Here is a 21,771-nt window from a genome sequence, read left to right as displayed (position 1 = left end):
GCTGATTATCATTAAAATTTCCTTAGATAAACCTACATGAAATTTCATTTTCTACTATCTGAAAATGGTGGTTAATGGTGGAAATTTAAAAAAATCTTTTGAGTGTCATCCTTTTCATTGTTGGCTAAAGTTTTTGCTAGTATCTTTGACATAGAAAGAAAAGGGCTTCTGTGTTAGGACATTTCCCTTTTCCAAGTGAATGAACTAGATGACTTAATAAGAATTTTATATTTTTAAATTTCCTGGTTCATTTGTTTTGTTTTAATGAGACATACCTAAAGCTCGGTGCTAATGCTGAGAGCTGGAATAGAGTTTTCCTAATTAAAAGCAAAACAAAACAAAAACCCACAGTGCTCATATTTGGAGGTTTGGGTTTTTTTCTCCAGTTTTTATTCCTCACAGATGAGGTTCTTTATTGTAAGGCTGCATCAGATGATAGTTGTATTCATCTTTTAATTTTTTTCATTTTTTACACTTTTAAGTATACTTTATATCTAAAAATTCAGATAAATTCAGATATTACTTTGAGATATATAATGAAGAATACCAGTCTCTCACTGCTGATTACTGCTTTCAACTCCTTTTTAAAATATATTTTTTAAAAGATTTTATTTATTTGGCAGAGATCACAAGTAGGCAGAGAGAGAGGGGGAAGCAGGCTCCCTGCCGAGCATAGAGCCCCATGCGGGGCTCAACCAGGACCCTGAGATGTGACCTAAGCTGAAGGCAGAGGCTTAACCCACTGAGCCACCCAGGCACCCCACTTTCAACTCTTTTTATGTATTTCTTGTGAGCTTTAATTCCATGGGTGTATGCCTAAACTACTGTAGCTTGTTTTTTAGGTTCTAGACATTCTGTGTGGATTTCCTTCTATGCTAGATGAGGATTCATCTCTTACATAACCCTCACACGCTTTTCCTTCTATTATAATATTTAAAGTTCTCAATATTCAGGATTTATGTTTTCATGGCCAAGTACTGTTTAAAACTAAGCCTATGCAACGATTTTATTTCTTCACCAGTTCAAATTTTTGTTTTCATTGAAGTTAATTGTTTTATTGGAATTAATCACAAATTCAGGCCACCAGTTTCTGACAGTTACAAGACTTGAGTATTGAACTCACCTGCATCCCATTAAATTCTTACCTATGCCGGGCCTTCTTTCTCATAGATAGTTTTCTGTCAGTCTGCTTCCTCATTTTGGTGGGCACATCCCCCTTTAGCTTTTTGACAGAGGGTTCACAGGAGGTCAATTCTGAGACCTTACCTGTCTGAAAACTTATTCTAGCTTCATACTTAATTGGTAGGCTGGCTTTGGAATTGCTAGAGTAGAAATAGTTTTCCTTTAGAATTTTGATTTGTTTACTCTTGGGAAATACCAGGCTTTTTAATTTCTGTTTCTCTCTCCTTCGCTCTCTTTCTATCCTTTCGCTTTCTCTTCCAGTTTTGCTTTTCTGTTTTTTATTTTTAGCAATTTTATCTCTTTTTAAATTCTCTCCTCCTTCTCATATTTTGATGAAATGCCTTCATTTGTGATTTGCAGCCTTCGTCCCTGTACCATCACTCTGAGGGAGTGACTGGAACACTGGGAAATGCCCTCCTCACCTGGCTTCATGGTGGACCCACAGTCCTGGCCTTGCTATGTACACTCATGCCTGGCTAGTGGGCATGTTTGTTATGTTAGTCTCTGTAAGTCAGAAGGATATAAGAACACTCAATATGTGGATGTTGCTCCAATCTGATGAAGCCTTATCCCCACAAGCAGAATCATCTGCAGCTCTGTGTCCTCATGAGAAGTTTGGAAGGTAGCTGCTCTACCTCTGATTGAAAGTACAGTGTGTGTCCTGCTTTGTATAGCCATGCCCACATGGTGATTTCTGAATCCTTTGCCCTTAAACTTCAGAGCCTTTAACATGGTCTGTTGGCATCTTTCCGTTGTGACTGCCTTTGGTGGAGCCTGCTACAGTGCACATACCTCTCCACCTGGTGCTGGGTACTTGGTAGGAATTCTCAATTTGGAAAATCGTGTTTTTGACTCTGGGAAATTGTCTTATAGTTGTAATGCCTTTTTTTTTTTTTTTTTTTTTTTTAACATACTTCTACCAGTGTGGGCGCTTGTTTTGAGCACTGCCTCTCTTTCTGATCCTCCATTTTTTTTCCTCCATCCATTTTTTTGTCTTTCAAAAACTTGACCACCTTTCATTTTCTGTCATTTCCTCCAAACTTTCTCTTTGTACTTGTGAGTTACCCCTTTTGTATTTCTTTACTATTATAGTGTATAACAAAGTACCACAGATTGGATGGTTTAAACAATAGGAAAATTTATCGTCTCTCAGTTCTGGAGGCTGTACGTCTGAAATCAAACTGTCGGCAGGGTTAGTTCCTTCTGAAGCCTATAGGGAAAATCTCTTCATGCCCCTCTCCTAACTTCTGGTGGCTAGCTGGCAATTTTTGGCATTTTTTAGCTTGTAGATACAGTACCCTGATTTCTGCCTTCATGGTCACATGGTATTCTGTGTGTGTGTGGGGGGGGGGGGGGGGGGTCCAAGCTTCCCCTTTTTCTAAGGAAGCCAGTCAGATTGGTTTAGAGTCCACCCTGATGATCTCATTTTAACCTGATTACCTCCATAATTATCTTATTTCCAAATAAGTTCACATTTTGAGATATTGAGAGTTAAAACTTCAACTTAGCAGTTTTGGGGACACAGTTCAACTCTGAATGATGGGTTTTAAGAGGGAGTGAAGATAAGTATATGACATCCTTTGTATTCATCAGAATGTGTAGTTATCATAATATTTATAAAGACTCTAAATCACATCTGTCTTCACTGAAGATCAGAAAGCAACTCTCAGGAAGTAATTTTTAGATTGAAGTTGGTGATTTTTGTCCAGATTCATGTGACTGTTAAATTTCTGCTGGTTTCCTGAATGTTTAACTACTTAGTATTTGAGTTACCTGATTTGCCACCCTTGCTTTGTTTCTAAAGTAGTTTGGAGGTTAGCAACATGATTACAGCAGTGTCTGGTGAGAAAAAATCTTAAGTATATCATGACATAGCCAGGTTCTGATGCTGTCTTCTGTGTTAATTGTACTCTTTGTTTTTCAGATCTGAACCTCCCTGAGTTGAGTTTGATTTTATGAGTTCTGTCATACATCTTTTTTGGTTTTGGTTCCTCAGTCCCTTTACTTAAAGTAAGGGCTGAAGCTTTAGCCTTTCCCACCCTTCATTACTTTCTGGCAACATCACTCTCTTTATTTTCCTTTATAATAGTTATCCCAGCCTGGAATTTTACTTTATTTTTTATTATTATTTTTAAGTATTTTATTTATTTGTCAGGGAGAGAGAGCAAGCAAGGGGAGCAGCAGGCAGAAGGAGAAACAGGCTCCCCACTGAGCAAGGAGCCCAATGCTGGACTCAATCCCAAGACCCCAGGATCATGACTCAAGCCGAATGCAGATGCCCAACTGACTGAGCCACCTAGGCGTCCCTATTTTTTATTTTTATTTTTTTTTAAATTTCTTGTCTCTCTTTTCTCTGTTAGAATCTAAGTACTGTGAGAGCAGGCACCTCATCAGCCAGGTTCACTGCTTGATCTCAGCTCAGAATCTAGAATAGTGCCTAATATGTTAAAGTAGATACTGCTTTTAAACAGGTCATTGAGTTGAAGTAAGCTTTATTTCCCAACATTCCAAATGTTGCTTCACTGAGTTGCTGTTGCTCTTGGGGAGGTCCTTCTCTCTTGTTGCAGTAGCTCAGTGTACAAGCCCGCTTGTTAGAACACAGTGGTACAGCCTTACCTGGCATTTGTTTTGCAGAGCTACCTAAAACTAGGCCATAACTCAAACTGGAGTAATGGATGGCTCTTAACAGTTGTGGTGCAGTTGGCGATGGCTGCTGTCTCCACAGCTTCTCCCTTTATCCACCCAGATGTCCCCCCAGGCTGTTAGAGGGCGGTCCCCCCCTAACATTTCTGAAAATTCTACTAGGGTCCCAGTAGTAGTTCGCAATAAAGCAAGGCCTGAAATTTGAAAGCTGTGTTTTTATTGGCTTCTGGTGGAAGACTCTCATCCATCTCCACAGCCTCTCCCAGTTTCCTCAGGAGCCTCTGCAAACACCAGTATGGGATTCCTGGAATTGGGAGCATGTTCTCTGCATGGCTGCACAGGAGTTCACATCCCTGCTTCTTGACCTCATGGTTGTCCTGTTCCATTTAAATGAGACAGACCCAGGCAGTTCCAAAGAGAAGAATGAAGAACTGGTGAATTTGTGCTTCCTGATCTAAAACGTATTTCCCTGGGAAACAGGCAGGGGGTTGCTGCATTCCTGAGAGTTAAATGCAAGACAGATTACAAGCGTTGTTAAAAACTGAATATGTGTTACTGGAGCTGGTCACTTTCATTATTCAGTTATGTAAGTGGATGGATTGGCACTTTTCCCCCCTTGTTTCTTTTTTATTAGTATGCTACCAGTAATCAAGGAAGATTTTTCTCTCCACCTACAGTAGGAGTCACTGAAAGATGGTTGATGCAGTGTGTGAGGTTGGTCAAACTGTATGCAGCAGAAGTCACATTTAACTAACATTGTGGCACTGTCTTGATTTCATCATGGTACCCTGAAGGGTTATAGGGAAATGCCTTGGCTTCTTTTTTTTTTTTTTAATTTTTAATTTTTTAATAAATATATAATGTATTTTTAGCCCCAGGGGTACAGGTCTGTGAATTGCCAGGTTTACACACTTCACAGCACTCACCATAGCACATACCCTCCCCAATGTCCATAACCCCACCACCCTTTCCCGACCCCCCTCCCCCCAGCAACCCTCAGTTTGTTTTGTGAGGTTAAGAGTCTGTTATGGTTTGTCTCCCTCCTGATCCCATCTTGTTTCATTTATTCCTTTCCTCCCCCCCCCAAACCCCCCACGTTGCATCTCCACTTCCTTATATCAGGGCAATCATATGATAGTTGTCTTTCTCCAGTTGACTTACTTCGCTAAGCATAATACCCTCTAGTTCCATCGACATCGTTGCAAATGGTAAGATTTCATTTCTTTTGATGGCTGTGTAGTATTCCATTGTAGATATATATATATATATATATATATATATCAATCACATCTTCTTTATCCATTCATCTGTTAATGGACATCTAGGTTCTTTCCATAGTTTGGCTATTGTGGACATAGCTATAAACATTCGGGTGCATGAGCCCCTTTGGATCACTACATTTGTATCTTTAGGGTAAATACCCAGTAGTGCAATTGCTGGGTCATAAGGTAGCTCTGTTTTCAACTTTTTGAGGAACCTCCATGCTGTTTTCCAGAGTGGTTGCACCAGCTTGCAGGAAATGGCTTGGCATTTTGATGGTGCTCCACAGGTGATTGCTATAGCTTTGACCTCACTAATATCCCTTTGAATTTCAGTTAGGTTTAGAAAATATAAGCTCCAAAAATGAAGTATAAATATTCATGAAATGTTGAATCCAGTATCTGTCATGCAAAAGTTAACATTTTCCTTTGAAATTCGTAGGCAATTTTGAGAACCTTGTGCCTGTTAAGTTTTCTGAAAAACAAATGATGCTCTCTGTGTCATGTGAAATAGATATGGTTCACTTGTCTTGGGATATATGTATGGTTTCTGATAGATGCATACCTGCAGACAATCCTGGGATGTGAGCAAATACTCATTTCTTTCCTGCATCCTCACAGTGCCTGTTGGGATGGGGGTGATAGATAATGACGATTGATGGCCATTATTCATGAGGAAAAATACTGTTTAAATAAAAGAGACTACATATTATGAAGTTTGAAGTTCACGCATAAGATCTAATACAAGTATTCCGTTTTCCATCCCATTATAAATGAATAATAAAGAAACTGTTGATGCTTCTGTTAAAAAACGTAACTGTGGAGGAATATGACTAAAAATTTATCCAATCAAATAAATGTACATTGCCCACTTTAGTGCGATGTGTGCATTTCTATGATCCTGTCATTCTTAAAACATTTTTAAGTTGCTTTCAGTCTTGAAATATATCATTTTATGCTCAGTAGTGGAAGGTCTTTACCCCTCAAGGTAGGTAAGGCTTTGCAAAATTGCCAGAAGTCATTTAGAATAGCATCCGGTGGATCATGCATGTCAGAGAGATGAATAATAATCTTTGCTGTTTAAAGTTGTCACCATATAGTAATGATTTTTATCTTGTGTAGTGCCTAAATTTAAGATCTTTCAGAAAAAAAGAAGAAAGGGGCATATCGATGGGATCAATTTATTATAGCCTTCAGAAGTATTTAATTTAAAAGACAGTCTTCATGTTAAATAGAGTTAGATAGGGTGTTAATGTGACTAAACAGTTTTACACCAGAACTTGGAAGACAGAAATACATTGAGGAAGTTGCTTTAGGGAGGCGGGTCTGATTTGAACCCAATGTAGTGTAGATGTCTGGGGGTAGCTGGATCTAACAGTTTTTATCTTAAGTCCATTCCCTATACCCCTAGGATTCTTCTGACCCACGTTAGTCTTATTTTGGCTATTTGGGGATGGAATGTGAATAATACTATTTGAACAAGGATGCCAAGGGGTGGGCCTTAGGGAATCGGAGGAAGGTATCGAAAGCTAAAACAAAGAGATAAAAAAGAGCTGTTGAATGAAGTAGAAATTAGATCATAAGTCATTTGTTTACATTCTGTGTCCCTCAGTAAATAGCTCCTGGATGGCAGGGATTCAGGTCTACCAGTCATCTGTTAGGCACCTGTGTGGCATAGGTCTTGAAAGTATTCAGTACATTGCATTTTAATGAAAAGAAAGAATTAAGCACTTAATAGTTGACAGGTGGTACCTCATTGAGTCTTAGAAGCAGTCCTGTGTGGTAAGTTTGGTGACTCCAACTCTATGGAGGGGTCATAGGAAGCTCCAGTTGAGCTGAAGCTCAAAGAAAGGGTAAGTACTAGAGATATTTAGTAAGTAGTAGAGATGTAATTTCAAATTCTATTGGTCTAAATTCAAAGCCCAGGCTATGTGCCTGACTGGCTCACTCCTAACATTTGTGAGGGCCCAGCCAGCACAGGCATATAAATATAGGGCCACATACCATCTGTCTAAACCAGTAGTTCTCAACTAGAGGGAATTTTGCCTCCAGAGGCCATTTAGAAATGACTGGAGACATTTTTGGTTGCCACAAATGGGGAGAGTGGTACTGGCATCTAGTGATTGGAGATAAGGGTAGTGTGCTCCTTCACACCTTGGAAGAAAATGATCTGACCAATGTCCCTATGCCAAGGTTGAGACACCTTGGTCTAAATTGTTAAAAGCTATGAATCCAGTCACCCCCGTTGACTGTCCAACATTCCCACCATTGGCTGTTTCTCAGTGTTGTCACACATCCTGTCACAGAGACTGAGCATTAGCACATATGTGCTGGGGAAGCTGGAGGTACAAGTCGAGGGGCCGTTTGGCTTATGCTTCCCCTCTGTTAGGTAAATTGTTTAAACAAACAAACAAACAAAACAGACTTTCAGGGGGCATCTGGGTGGCTCAGTTGGTTAAACATCTGCCTTCAGCTCAGGTCATGATCCCGAGGTCCTGGGAGCAAGTCCTGAATTGGGCTCCCTGCTCGGCGAGGAGCCTCCTTCTCCCTCTGCCTCTGCCTGCCATTCCCCCTGCTTTTGGCACGTGTGCTCTCACTTGCTCTCTTTCTGTCAAATAAATAAAAGCTTAAAAAAAAAACTTTTCTAGAGATCTGGAAAGAAAAAGAACAAATGCAGTCTTTTTATTTGGGGTTTGTGGTGTGTGGGGCCTGGGGCAGGGACTTCTTTTGACCAGGGATAAAGGCAGTACTGGTGCCTGGCATTATGTATAGTAGACACTGGAAAAATGTTTGTTAGATGAATATTTCCATAGCACCATCCCTCCTGAATGAATGAACGGCATGCATTTACATATACTCTATACTTTTCATTTCAAGGGCTGTTACTATGTGATATAAGCCTTTAGATTACAAAGATTGAGCATATTTTATCTAATTCAGCTGGAAAGTAATTTTTCAGTACCTTAATGTTCTCATCTTTCAAACAGCAGCTTGGGTTAAAATCAGGAATTCTGGGGGCGCCTGGGTGGCTCAGTGGGTTGAGCCTCTGCCTTCGGCTCAGGTCATAATGTCAGGGTCCTGGGATGGAGCCCTGCATCGGGCTCTCTGCTCAGCTGGGAGCCTGCTTTCCCGCTTTCTCTCTGCCTGCCTCTCTGCCTACTTGTGATCTCTCTGTCAAATAAGTAAATAAATAACTTTAAAAAAATAAATAAAATCAGGGATTTTTTACTTAGATTCTACATACCAGCCATAAGAGGGGTTCTAGCAGATCTTCAAACCTCAAAATTAGATTCATGACTGTGTGGATATACACATACATTGATGATGTGCACATTTGCTCTAAAGAAAGTTATACTAAAGAGCATAGTTGGGTTCCACCTTAGAGCTATTATGAGTAATGCTGCCGTGAATATTGATTTACAGTCTTTGAGTCCTTGTTTTCAGTTATTTGGGGAATATATCTAGTGGAGTTGCTGGAGTAATTCTAGGTTTAGCTTTTTGAGGACTGCCAGGTTACTTTCCACAAAGAGACCACCATTGCATATTTCCATCAGGTTTCAGTTGCACAGAGATTTCAATTTTTCTACATCTTTAACAACACTTTTTTTCTCATTTTGTTTTTATAGCCATCCTAGTGGATATGAAATGATCACTGTGGTTTTGATTTGCATTTCTGTAATGATTAATGATGTTGAGCATCTTTTCATGTACTTACTGACCATCTCCATTGGAGAGCTACTTATTTAGGTCTTTTGCTCATATTTTAATTGGGTTGTCTTTTTGTTTTTGATAGTAGAAGTTCTTAATATATCCTGGATATTAAACCCTTATTTGGATACATGATTTGCAGATATTTTCGCCCATGATGTAGTTTGTCTTTTCACTTTCTTGATAATGTCCTTTGATACAAAAAAAGCTTTAAATTCTGGTGGAATCCGTTTTATCTCCTTTTTCTGTTGTTACTCATGCTTTTGGTGTCATGTCTTAAGAATCAGTCATTTGCCATATCAAAAGTCATGAAGATTTACTCCATGTTTCCTTATAAACATTGTGTACTTTTAGGTCTTTGGTCCATATTGAGTTAATTTTTCCATGCAGTGTGAGGTAGGGGTCCAACTTCATTCTTTTGTATGTGGAAATCCCATTCTTGGTACCATACATTGAAGAGACTTCTTCCCCCATTGAATGGACTTGGCACCCTTATCAAAAATCATTGGCCATCAGGGTACCTGGGTGGCTCACTCAGCTGAGCATCTGACTCTTTGATTTCAGCTCAGGTCATGATCTCAGGGTAGTGAGATCAAGCCTTGCATTGGGCTCTGTGCTCAGCGTGGAGTTTGCTTGGGATTCTCTCTCTTTCTCTGCCTCTGCCCCTTCCCCTGCACACATGCTTGCTCTCTCTCAAAATAAATCTTTAAAAAACATCATTGACCATTGAGTTTGGGTTTATTTGTGTACTCCGTTCTACTCCATTGGTCTGTAGGTCTGTCTTTATGCCAGTACCAGACTGTTTTGATTAATGTGACTGTAGTTACATTAGTAGTAAGTGTTGAAATCAGGAACTTTGTTCTTCCTTTTCAAGATCTTTTTGGACCCTTGTAATTCGATAATCAGTTTGAGGATTGACTTTATATTTCTGCCAAAAAAAAAAAAGTCTTTTGAAATTTTGGTAGGGATTGTGTTCAGTTTGTAGATTGCTTTGGGTGGTATTGACATTTTAACAATATTAAGTCTGTGTCCATGAACATGAGATGTCTTTTTTTACTTAGGTCATTTTAAATTTCTTTCAGCAATGTTTTGTAATTTTAAATATACAGGTTTTCACCTCCTTGATGAAATTTATTTCTAAAGATATTTTATTCTTCTTCTAGATTCCTTTTTTTTTTTTTTTTTTTTTTGAGATTTTAAAAACACCTAGCACATTAAATCTGCATTCCAACCTAGGTATTAAGTCCTAGAAGGTACTATAGAAGACATCTTAAAGCTTGGAAATAAGTAAATAAATAAGTAAATAAAGATAATATATAAATAAAAAATATTAAATAATATAAAAAAACATAAAAATAAGTAAATAAACTAGTTGGTAACCTTGAATATATCACATAATCTCTGAGTCTCTTCATCTGCAAATATAGGGATAAAGCAAATCTTTCACAGAAGTTGTAAAGATCAGAAATAATAATATAACAAGGGACTAGCTCTAGAGTATGACTCAGTTAAATACTAGATAACTAATGCTAGGCTGCTAGTATTGTGTTTTCTTGTATGGTTTCAGTATAAATACTAGTTTGCCATATGATTTCTTATGAACATTTGGCTTTGATTACCTTTGTTTGCTTTATTTCTTTTCATATCCGGAAGCTTTGTGATTAAATAGTATACATTAAAAGCTTGAGCAGAATTAATTTGTAGCAAAGGCTAGTGATTTTTACACAAACTAAATATCCTTTTCCTCAGAGAGCCTTATAAAGTATGTTGCAATGGGGGGGAGTTGTAAAATATCATAAACTGTGTTTCAGTGGTGCTGTGTCCTTAAAAGAGGGGAGCCTTTCTTCTAATGTTCCTCTTTGCTTTCCTGGATAATCTCCTGTCCTGGCATTGCAAGGTTAAATTTTAGACATTAACCAGCATTTAACCTCTTAGAATAGCCAAGCTGACTTAAGGCTTTACCCTCAATGGAAAATGCAACTAATCCTGCCATTTTAGCATTGCATTTGTTTGTATGTGTGAAATATAACTATTGTCATGTATAAATCTGGGTACCAATGTTGCATTTTCTTCTTATGCATTTTAGGGGTACTTTAGATTGAAGTAGTTAGATTCAATTTCTGAAAGACAGTCTAAGAGTTCCGTTTTCATTTTAGCTTAAATATAGACAGTTGAATAAAATCTGGAGGAAAATTAGATGTTTCTTAATATCTTAAAAGTAAATTCCTTATCATTGTCATAGCAATGTAATTTAGCCATTTTGCTATTCATTTCCTGAAGAACATAAATTAATCTGCATACAAGAATATGAACTTGTGCATATTCTTATAGGGAGGGAAGGGTGAAGTGGATGCAGTCAAGTTGAGAAACATGTGGGTTTGAAAAAGAAACAGAAATTGGGAGAGCAAGCCTATCATGGGATTGCCAGATTCTGTTAGGGGCCCATTTAAGGCTACAGATGATAATTTATACTTTCACCCATCTGTCCTACCAGGATGACTCTTCTCAGCAGTGCTCAATATGATTCTTTATTAAAATGATAATCGCAGTTGCTTGGGTGGTATTTTCTTTAAGCCTGGTAATAGGATAGCAAGCAAATTATAAACTAAACATTAACGATATGGTTAAAAGCAAAGGCTCTGGAGTCAGGCCTTGGTTTATTATCTTCTGGCTTCTCCATCTAGCAGCTATAAAACTTGAGCAGGTTCTCACTGTGGTAGTTGCAGTTATAGGATGGCAATTGGTTATGTCCTTTTGCACACTTATCTCTTGATGGTCTATCATATTCATTTATATAGATGGAGGAAGAGAGCAGGAAGACAAGTACCAGCTAATACCTGTATTTTTTTTTTAAGATTTTATTTATTTATTTGACAGAGAGAGACACAGCAATAAAGGGAACACAAGAAGGGAGAGTTGGGGAGGGACAGGCTTCCCAGCAAGCAGGGAGCCCGATGTGGGGCTTGATCCCAGGACCCTGGGCTCATCACCTGAGCCAAAGGCAGCTGCTTAACCAACTGAGGCTCCCAGGCACCCCTCATCTTTTTTTATACTAAAAAAATGTATGTATCAGAGTAGAATGCAAAGTATGTTGAATTTTAATGGTTAAAAATAAACGTTTCAAGATTATCTTTGAAAAAATACTTCAAGGTGGGCCTCAGGAGACCCTTCCTATTTTTTCTTCCTCTGTTCCTGAAAAGACCTATATGCATTTGATTTTTCATTAATTCACAACTCAAATGAACAGTCACTGGCTACCCTTGTTAAGAGTTTTGGGGATTGGGACGCCTGGGTGGCTGAGTTGGTTAAGCAGCTGCCTTTGGCTCAGGTCATGATCCCAGCGTCCTGGGTTCAAGTCCCACATCGGGCTCCTTGCTCGGCAGGGAGCCCTCTGCCTCTGCCTGTGCTCGCTTGCACTCCCTCTCTCTCTCTGATAAATAAATAAAATCTTTAAAAAAAAAAAAGAGTTTTGGGGATTGTGTGAGGATATAATGACACACTGAAACCTGAGTAAACTAGATAGCCATTATCCAATAAGCAGTTAACCTACAAATGTTTGAAAAACCTCAGTGTTATCAAGAGGAATTTTGCTCTTGGTTTTGAAGAAAACACATTAGTTCCTTTTGTTTTCATAAGTTAACAGTGAATTTTAAGTAATTCCAGATACAGGAAGAAAAACTTCATTGGTGTAGATAAGAGAGCCATCTGGCTCAAGAACTCTGTTCCAGGTGGGCTCTTGTCCTTTGTGTGTGGGTCTCTTTGTCATGTATAGAGATGTACTTGAGTTAATTCCTTTACTGTAGAACAGTCATGATAGATTCTGAATTCATTGTACTGAGGCTTTAAAAAATATTTTCATGATGATTTTATACTAATTGAAACTTTTTAGTGTTCTTACCTCTTCACTGGTAATTCAGTAGAAATAAGTGGCTATTCTACAGTCCGACCACTGGGGGGTGTAGATTATTTTCATTCTTGTCTTAAAGTCTGAATATAACTTGTGATGTAAGTACTTCTGTTGAATCAGTGTAGCTCATCCTCGGATAAGCAAATCTCAGGTTAGGAAGTTTTAAGTTAATTTTTATGTCGTCTTAAAAAGCCCTTTAATACCTGGTCTCATATACTTACAGGATTACTAGTAAAAAAAAAAAAATGTATTTTACTAGCATCATTATCAGCTGTAGAGTCCAAACAAGATTCTGACTCTTCTAATTAGCATTTTAGCTTTGTTTGTTTCCTTAAGCTAGACTTTTTTCTGGAAAGGTTTAAGACTAGGAAAAAAGACTTCCAAATTCTACTTAATGCTTTTTTTTTTTTTTAAGTTTATTAAAGAAGCTGTCTAAAAGTAAAAAGTAGTGTTTCTTGATATTTAACCATTTATTATATTTGGTTGTAGACAAAAAGTTTGACAGTATAGAAGCGTTTTTCTTTGAAAAACCATATGGATGATCAAGAATTATTGGTTGTGGTTTTTTAACTATTATTGACTGAGTCCCAAAAAGTGCCATCACTTAAATCGGGCCAGAACCAGAATGTCGGGTACCAGCTGGGAGTCAAGTGATCCACAGATCACAACAGGGGGAAATTGGAGGTGTGTAACTCTTACAAAATCAGTGTTTGGAAGACGAGCTCACCATATCCGGGTCCATGGTACATGCTCACTTGCAGTCAGAACATTCTGTGAGTCATCAGTCCAAACAGTGAAACAGTCAGTACCAAGACTAGCAGGAAATTGAAGTGACTGGTCTAGAGCCTGGTTGTTTTGTAAGAGGCATTTGAGGTGAAGTTTGCCTGAAGAGAGTTCATACCCATCAACCTTTGGCTCTTGCCTCTCTTCTCTTGTTAGCTCTTTATCTTTTCTTCTGGTTGACCTTCGTTCTCTTTTCCCTAGCATTTTGTCTTCTGGTCTTAACCTGGCATCATGCGAAAAAGCATTGAACCAGAAATTGGGTCTAAGTGGGTGACCTTAGACTAAATTCCTGATGTCTTGCTGGGCCTCAGTTTACTCACCTTTTTAAAAAGATTTATTTGAGAGAGAGCACAGGGGTGGGAGCTTGGGGAAGGGGAGAAGGAAAGGGGAAAGAATCTCAGACACTGCTAAACACAGTGCCTGAGGCAGTTCAATCTCACTACCCTGAGATCACAACCTGAGCCAAAACCAAAAGTAGGGCGCTCAACCAACTGAGCCACCCAGGCACCCCTCAGCTGACTCACTTTTAAAATGGATAAAGTTTTTTTCCCTCTTTTCCTTGTATCTTTATCCCTCCAATTGCCCTTCTCCTTAACAGTTTTCCTTTTCTCCAGGCATTTCTCATTTCTTTCCAGTTTTATTTCCTCTGCTCTTCCTTTTTCCCCCTCTCATCTTCTTATGTAGTTTCTCCTTAATCTTCTTTCTCATTCTCTTTTAGTTCCCCTTGTACCTGACGTCTTATTTCTCCTTTTATTATTTTCCCATTGGTAACCCCCCAGTATCAGTTTTTTTTCTTACTACCGTCTAATGCTGGGGGATCCAGAACTTCAATAGTACATGGAGGGAAAGGTTTAAATTGTTACAAATTGTGTAATATTTAGACAAAAAAAAATCACTTTTAAAAGGAAGAATTTGTGTTACCTGATGTATACTGAGTTAGATCACAAGCACCCATGGGCACTTTCATGATGTACTGCAGGCTCACATTAATGTCCAGTAGGCTGGGCAGCAAGCAGTATAACATACTAAAGGCAAGATAAATTTTTTGTCATTTCTCATATTGGTGAAATTTGTTCTTATTTCTGCCATTTAGTATTTTTATTACATGTTTCTTTGTAGTATATTGCTCTAGTAAACATTACCAGCCTCTCTTTACTTGGTCAGACACTTGTAAATACTGGCTTTTTGTGATGTATAGAAGTAGAGGAAAAAGTTTAGTAATTTGAACATCATTAAATTTGTGAGGATCAGCTAGTATATTGTTGATGAATTAACTCAGTACTTTTATGGGATGATGAAAAATCCTGTCATCTTCATTTCTTCATTAGTAGAACTTTGGCTGAATGTCCTTTTTCCCTCCTCCTTGTTCTCAAGGTTGTCTCAGGGCCTTTAGGTGGTGCTTTGTCCAAAAGAAATATAATGGGAGTCCTATGTGTAACTTTAAATTGCTTAAAGTAAAAAGAAAAAAACATTTAATTTTAAGAATATATCTTATTTAACTCAGTATCTCCGAAATATTGTCATTTTAACATGTACCTATATAAAAAATTAGGTTATTTCACACACATTTTGTGTGTTTTATGTTTACAGCTCATCTCAGTTGGTCATGTTTTGTCCATGTGTGTTATGTTTTTGAGTTTTAGAAAATTTCACCTGAAGTTACTAGATGTTGACTTATGGAAAGACAGAAATACCAGGAATGTTTGAATTTTACAATGCTGCACTGTCATATTCTTAAAATTAAATTGTTTTTTTTTTTTTTTTTTTTTTTTTTTTAAAGATTTTATTTATTTATTTGACAGAGAGAAATCACAAGTATTATATGTTAATATTTTATAATGTCATAATTAATATTAACATATAATTTATTATAACTTTTTCATTATTTACAGGCTGAACAGGCTGTCTTCCATCCAGAATTGTGAAAATATATTGAGTCATGCCGATAAGACAAAAAATTGTTTTTGAATTCTATAAAGCATCTATAATGTGCTGTCTTAGAGAAGCTTATTGATACTTAAAAAATATATGTAAACTGTTTTCCCTCAAATGATTACTTCTCTATATGTATAGTTTTTATTTCTAAAAACGAGGTTGTGATTGATTTGGAGAATCATTAACTCAATCCCTGTCCTGTGTGATGGAAGCTGCAGTGACCGTCATGTGATTGGGCAGGACTTGGTACCTATCAGTGTAAACACATGGCACAGCCTGTCCCATGCCCCTCCTTATCTCCTTCAGAGAGAAGGGGTTGAGGCGTTTTGAGCAAATCTTATTGGTAAAGTCGTGTATGTATTGCCTTTTTTTTTTTTTTTTTAAAGAACCATTTCCTTTCAGTTTTTAACCATATTACTGTGTCGGCAAACAGTTCACACTCAGTTTGTCAGCAGAGTGGCTTTCTGTTTTGATAATTTAGGACTGTAACTTTGTTTCTGAAAAAAAGACATGCTTGATAAGCTAGTTCAGTTTTAAGATGTTTTACTTAGAAGATGATAATAAATATGAGGAGGAGGAGGAGGAGGTTCATGAAGACTCATTAAGTAAAACTGAAGGTGTTTACCATGGGAAGGCCCCTGCTGGTATCCTGGTGAGTTACATGCCCCAATGTCCTGTTGCCTTTGCTTGCTTGCTCAGTCTGGGTAGTACTGAGAGAAGAGGGCTAATACCTTTTCTTTGGAAAATGTAGCACTGGTAATGGATTTTATTAACTTTTAATGTTATATTCAGCAGAAATATTTGGTACCTGGTCTCCCTCATTCATGCTACACCATCTTTTTACTTTTTTCTATTTTTTATTTGAAAAATAACTTTCTGCCTAGAAAAAAGTGAGGTTGCTGCTTTAAACAGAATTCTTTTAAAACTAGGTATCAAACTAAGCGTGTCTGGTTTTACATTTTTGCTTCTAAGTGCAGTAGTTGAAGAATAAAAAACATTAAAAAGTTTCATAGTTTTTACTATCCTAGCCAAAATTGTTTGAAAACTGAACTAATATTTTGAAACTAGCATTTTATTCTGATATATGATACAAAAGAGTGACTGCAGTTTTTCTTTCTCCTGTAATTGTAGACAAAAATATAAGCTTGACATGCAGGGAAAATGCAAATTGAGGTTTTGTTTTTTTTTTTTAATCTGGACAAAATACAAAATCATATAAAAGTGTAAATTCTAGAAGTCAGCGTTAAGGAAATAAAATCAGATAAATTAATGACAGTATAATTTAACTCTACCTGTGGAACCTTTTTCTTCAAAAATAATCTGAAATAAACACCATGAGGTAAAGGTATTTTTTAGGAAATAATAAGGATATATGTTTTTATGAAAACAAGTGTAAAAAACAGATAATTTCTAAAATTTGTGGCTCATAATCAGGTTGATTTTAAAGTTATATAAATTTTTGTCACCTTTTATCACATTTGTGTGCTTTTTGCTTTTTGTACTTGTTGATGAAAGTACTTTTTCGGAGTTCTCAGGAACTGATGGAACTGAACATTGTTTGAATATGAATGCAAGTCAGATATACAGAGAGAAGCAATTTACTTTTGAAATTTCCTTCTTAATAGTGTAGAGTGCATGTATATATGGATTCATCCATATTTCTTGTGAATGTCAGAAGGGAGAATAGTGGATATAGCTGAATCTTTATGAAACATATAAAAATTCTTTTATTGAGTAACACACACACAAACCACCTATCTCAGGAAGAAGTTCTTATGCTTCCTGATTTTGGTGTTTTCTAGAGAGAGGTTAACAAGTATTCAATTAGACTGCCTTTTACTAACAGTTCCCTTTTATGTTAATGTCAGAACATCGAAGTCCCATGAGTCATCTCCTTGCTCCAAGAGAAACTTTGATTTTCTGAATGGCTAGTGTTGGGGATGCTAGATTTGATATCTGCTTAATAAGCTGAACTGATGATGTTGAGAGTTAGACTTTATAACTTGGGTGTGTCTGTGTATGTGTGTCGGGGTGGGGGGGCACGAGGGAGAGGGAAAAACCTAGTTTTCAGAGTCCAAGCCCTCAGTGACCCTGACATTCCTTACTATTCATATACTGCCTGGGTGAATGTCTCCATCTTAAAGGAGAGGATTTTATGTGTTTGGAACATAAATGTATAAATCTCATAGTTTAAAAAACATGAGACGACTTTTGTGCTTTGTTAGAAATTAGGAATTGAAAAAGTTTTCATAATTTTTTTTAAAGATTTTATTTATTTATTTGACAGAGATATCACAAGCAGATGGAGAGGCAGGCAGAGAGAGAGAGGGAAGCAGGCTCCCTGCTGAGCAGAGAGCCTGATACGGGACTCGATCCCAGGACCCTGATATCATGACCTGAGCCAAAGGCAGCGGCTTAACCCACTGAGCCACCCAGGCGCCCCAAGTTTTCATAATTTTTAAACAAGCGTAGATAATTCCTTTTGTTTGTTGAGGAAAAGGCCACATTATTTCATATTTTAATATCCTGAAGTTCCAGAATAATCGGCTGGCCTTATTTTCCACCACTTACTTTAAACTACCTTGGTTGCATTTTTAAATTAGGGCGGCATGTACTACAGGAGTGCTTAGCCAAACTTGGAATCCTAGGAAGTGCTTCTAGAATCAAGTGTGTGTGTGTGGAGACTCCAGGTGGCATGTGGGTATTCTTTTTTTTTTTTAAAGATTTTTATTTATTTGACGGATCACAAGTAGGCAGAGAGGGGGGAGGAGGGCTCCCTGCTGAGCAGAGAGCCAGATGTGAGGCTTGATCCCAGGACCCTGGGATCATGACCTGAGCCAAAGGCAGAGGCTTTTAACCACTGAGCCACCCAGGCACCCTGCATGTTGGTATTCTTATTAGAGACGAGAACCCCATGCACAGAGGCTATGAGACCTGCTAATGGGGCAGAAGTGATAACCTGACCTTGTGTCTGCATGTCCTCACCAGCTGCAGGGAACTCCAGGAAGCAAGAGGACAGTGCTTCTCCATCCTTGTCCCTCTGCTGTATCAGAGGACCTGGGTGTTAGTGTGGTCAAGTAAAAAAGCGTTTTTTGGTTTGTTTGTTTTTAAGAGAGTATTTTATATGTTTGTATTATTTATAGCAAGATTTACTAATAAATACGGTGGTAGAAGATAGCAAGTCACCCAGTAGGCGGGGCGTGTGGCTTGGGGCAGTGTTCATGCCGAGTTAGGAGTTAGGAAATCTTCAGTGGGGGATGAAGAAGCCTCCCCTCATCCCCCCACACTTAGCACATTTTGTCATTACTTCCTGCTGCCCAAAGTTCTAGAATAGTGAATGGGTCCAAAACCAAACACTTTTCCTCCAATCCAGTATCAGGAGTGTTAACAAAACTAAGTATTTAGTTGCATAGAATTTTATTTCCTCTTAGAAATGTGGTGGTATTACTAGGTAGGGAGTTTGGGGAGAGTAAATTCTCCTAGAATCTGTTTTCACAGTTCATTTGCCTCTTTAATCCGGATGCCACAGATGAGCTCAGGAATTTTGTGGAGAGTAGCATAGAGGCTGTGGCCAGAAATGTGTCTAGGATTTTTGAAAATAATTTATTACCCATTTTTATATTTATGCCCCTGTCTGTTGTCAGAAATGACTTAGAGACATGCATACACACTACTACTACATAATACTGTAGAGTGCATGACTGAACGTTAATTTAAAGAAAACAGTTCTTTTCATTCAAATATAGATTATACCACTCTGGTTCTGATCAATATGGACAATTTAGTTTTTCACTTACTAATATGTCTGAGGTATTTGCTGCTCTGAGTTTGGGAGTAGCACAACTGGACAGATTTCAGCAGATGTCTATATAAATGCTGCCTCTTTTAGTTTGCCCACATACTTTGTTCTGATTACATACTCCCAGTTAGCTGAACGGTTTCACACAGTTGATGGGGATGATCCCAGTATTGCAGATGTGATCCAGATGCTGGTCAGGCAGTTTTGTGCATAGGAAAGACAAGATGGAATCCCATCACGGTCTTTAAATGTCACATGAATCCGATGTTGGTCCAGTCTACAGGATTTGGACACAACTGTCTGAAAGGATCCAAATAAAAATCTTACCTCTTGGGAAAAATGCTTATCTTATTACATAATATTTTACATTTACATATTTAGGTATTAAATATTCAAAATCAACCCATTTGTCCTGAAGAAAAAGTTTTAGATGCCAATTCTAGAGTAGATAATTTTTGTGTTTGTTATACATTCTTATCTAATTGAAAGGGAAAATAGTTTTTATTGGTTATTTTTCACTCTTGTTGCTTGTTCTAGAAAAACCTGTTGCATAATCTAGAATCATTGAGCTCTTTTACTTTGCTTAACCCAGGATACTTAGGGAAGATATTTTTCAAAAGATGGAAATAGTGGTATACTGATCTGATTTTATTAGAGTACCATTTTAACTCTGTGATAAATTCCTGTTTTTAGAACTTGGTATACTTTTTTTTAAAAAATTCCTTGGGAAATCATCCCCCCCCCCCCTTTTTAAGATTTTATTTATTATTTGACAAAGAGAGGCACAGTGAGAGAGGGAACACAAGCAGGGGGAGTGGGAGAGGGAGAAGCAGGCTTCCCGTTGAGCAGGGAGACCATGCGGGGCTTGATTCCAGGCTCTGGGATCATGATGTGAGCCAAAGGCAGCCGCTTAAGGACTGAGCCACCCAGGCATCCCCTTGGTATACTATCTTAATGCTGGCTGTATCTATGTAGAAAAGACCTTTATAAGACATTTGCTAAAGTGAATCCCAGGAAAACCTGAAGGGAGAGCTGTGTAATTTCTAGAATGTTACTGCATTCTCTGAGACTTATTTGAACTCCACTTGAACTACACATAGGCCATAAGTTAGAGGTCAAGGGATAGTACTTAAGAGTATAAAAAGTCATTTGTCATCTTTTGTATTCTAACAAAGCATGAAGTAATGACCTTTATAGACTGATAATTCAGAACTTATTGGAAAAGTAATTCCTTTAGGGGAAGTGAGGCAAGAGAGGAATAGGAAGGACACCCTTCAATTCTGTTTACTCCGCATGCAGTGAGGTTTTTAAGAGGGGACTGTGCATTGATTCCCTTGCCTGTAGTCCACAGACACAGCTTGATAAGGTGCCATTTGGGGGTTTATTGGGGCTTTAAAAAGTACTTGTACTTATAGTCTAGGGGCAGGGACTTGGTCATAGGGATTCCTCAAAGCTCCTCAATGATTCAAGTGACAGCCAGGGATAGGGATTTCCAAGTCAGACCAACCCCTGGAACCCTTACTGAACTCCAAATACACACCAACCAACCCCTCCCCCAAAAAACAAAACAAATTTTCCAGACAATTAAAGGGGGTATTAGAGCCTAGGAATTGTTTTGCTTTTAAAACTAATCTACAGAGCGCCCGGGTCAAGCATTCGACTCTTAATTTCAGCTCAGGCTATGATCTCAGGGTCCTGGGATTGAGCCCGCATCAGACTTAGTGGGGAGTCGGCTTGGGGATTTCTGTCTCCCTCTTCCCCTCATGTCCACTGCTTGCACTCGCTCACACATGCTCTCTGTCAAATAAATAAGTAAATCTTTAAAAAAAAAAAAAAAAAAACCAAAAACTAAACTACAGACTTTATTCATATTTTCCACTAAAGTCCTTTTACTGTTTTCGGGATCAAATCCAAAACCCCAACTTATATTTGGTAATGCCACTGTAGTGTGCCATTGACCGTTCCTCAGTCTTTCCTTGTGTTTTATGACCTTAACTCTTTCATTGAGTACTGGTCAGCTATTTTGTAGAATTTCCCTCAGTTTGAGTTTGTCTGATACTGTCTCCTAATTAGATGGAGGTCATATATTTTTGGGAAGAATACCACAGAGATGATGTCATATCAGGAGTTCCGTGATGGTGATCTTTTATTATTACTGGTAAAGTTTCCCTTTATTACTGGTAAAGTTTCCCTGATTCACTTGATTAAGGTGGTATCTGGCAGGTTTCTCTACTATAAAGTTAATGTTTTTCCTTTTGTAGTAAATATGTGTCTTGGGGGAAGACTTTGAGAATATACAAACGTCCTGTTTCTCCTCAAACTTCTGTCCTCTATTTTTAACATCCATTGCATGCCACAGTTACTACTGTGGTCTAATAGCGGTTCTCTTTTTCTTTTCTTTTCTTTTTTTTTTTTTTTTAAAGGTTTCATTTATTTATTTGACAGAGAGAGAGACAGCAAAAGAGGGAACAGAAGCAAGGGGAGTGTGAGAGGGAGAAGCAGGCTTCCTGCTGAGCCAGGAGCCGGACACAGGACCCTGGGATCAGAGCCCAAGC

General features: G+C 38.0%; 1 protein-coding gene across 3 annotated transcripts in view; it reads left to right on the top strand.

Moving 5' to 3' along the window:
- LPIN2 (lipin 2) overlaps positions 1–21,771 on the top strand; it is an 84,675-nt gene that overhangs the window by 8,561 nt on the left and 54,343 nt on the right. Inside the window, exon 1 of one of the 3 annotated variants that reach the window (XM_059140776.1) lies at positions 15,874–16,069. The exons of the other annotated variants lie outside the window; for them this stretch is intronic. Coding sequence (XP_058996759.1) covers positions 15,956–16,069 — 114 coding nt within the window. The 5' untranslated portion in view covers positions 15,874–15,955. Of the gene's footprint in view, positions 1–15,873; positions 16,070–21,771 lie in introns of those variants that run through there. 3 annotated transcript variants of the gene reach the window in all.

This window comes from Mustela lutreola, chromosome 11 (assembly GCF_030435805.1).
Source record: "Mustela lutreola isolate mMusLut2 chromosome 11, mMusLut2.pri, whole genome shotgun sequence".
Lineage (NCBI taxonomy): Eukaryota > Metazoa > Chordata > Mammalia > Carnivora > Mustelidae > Mustela > Mustela lutreola.
This window is presented reverse-complemented; position numbering and strand designations above follow the sequence as displayed.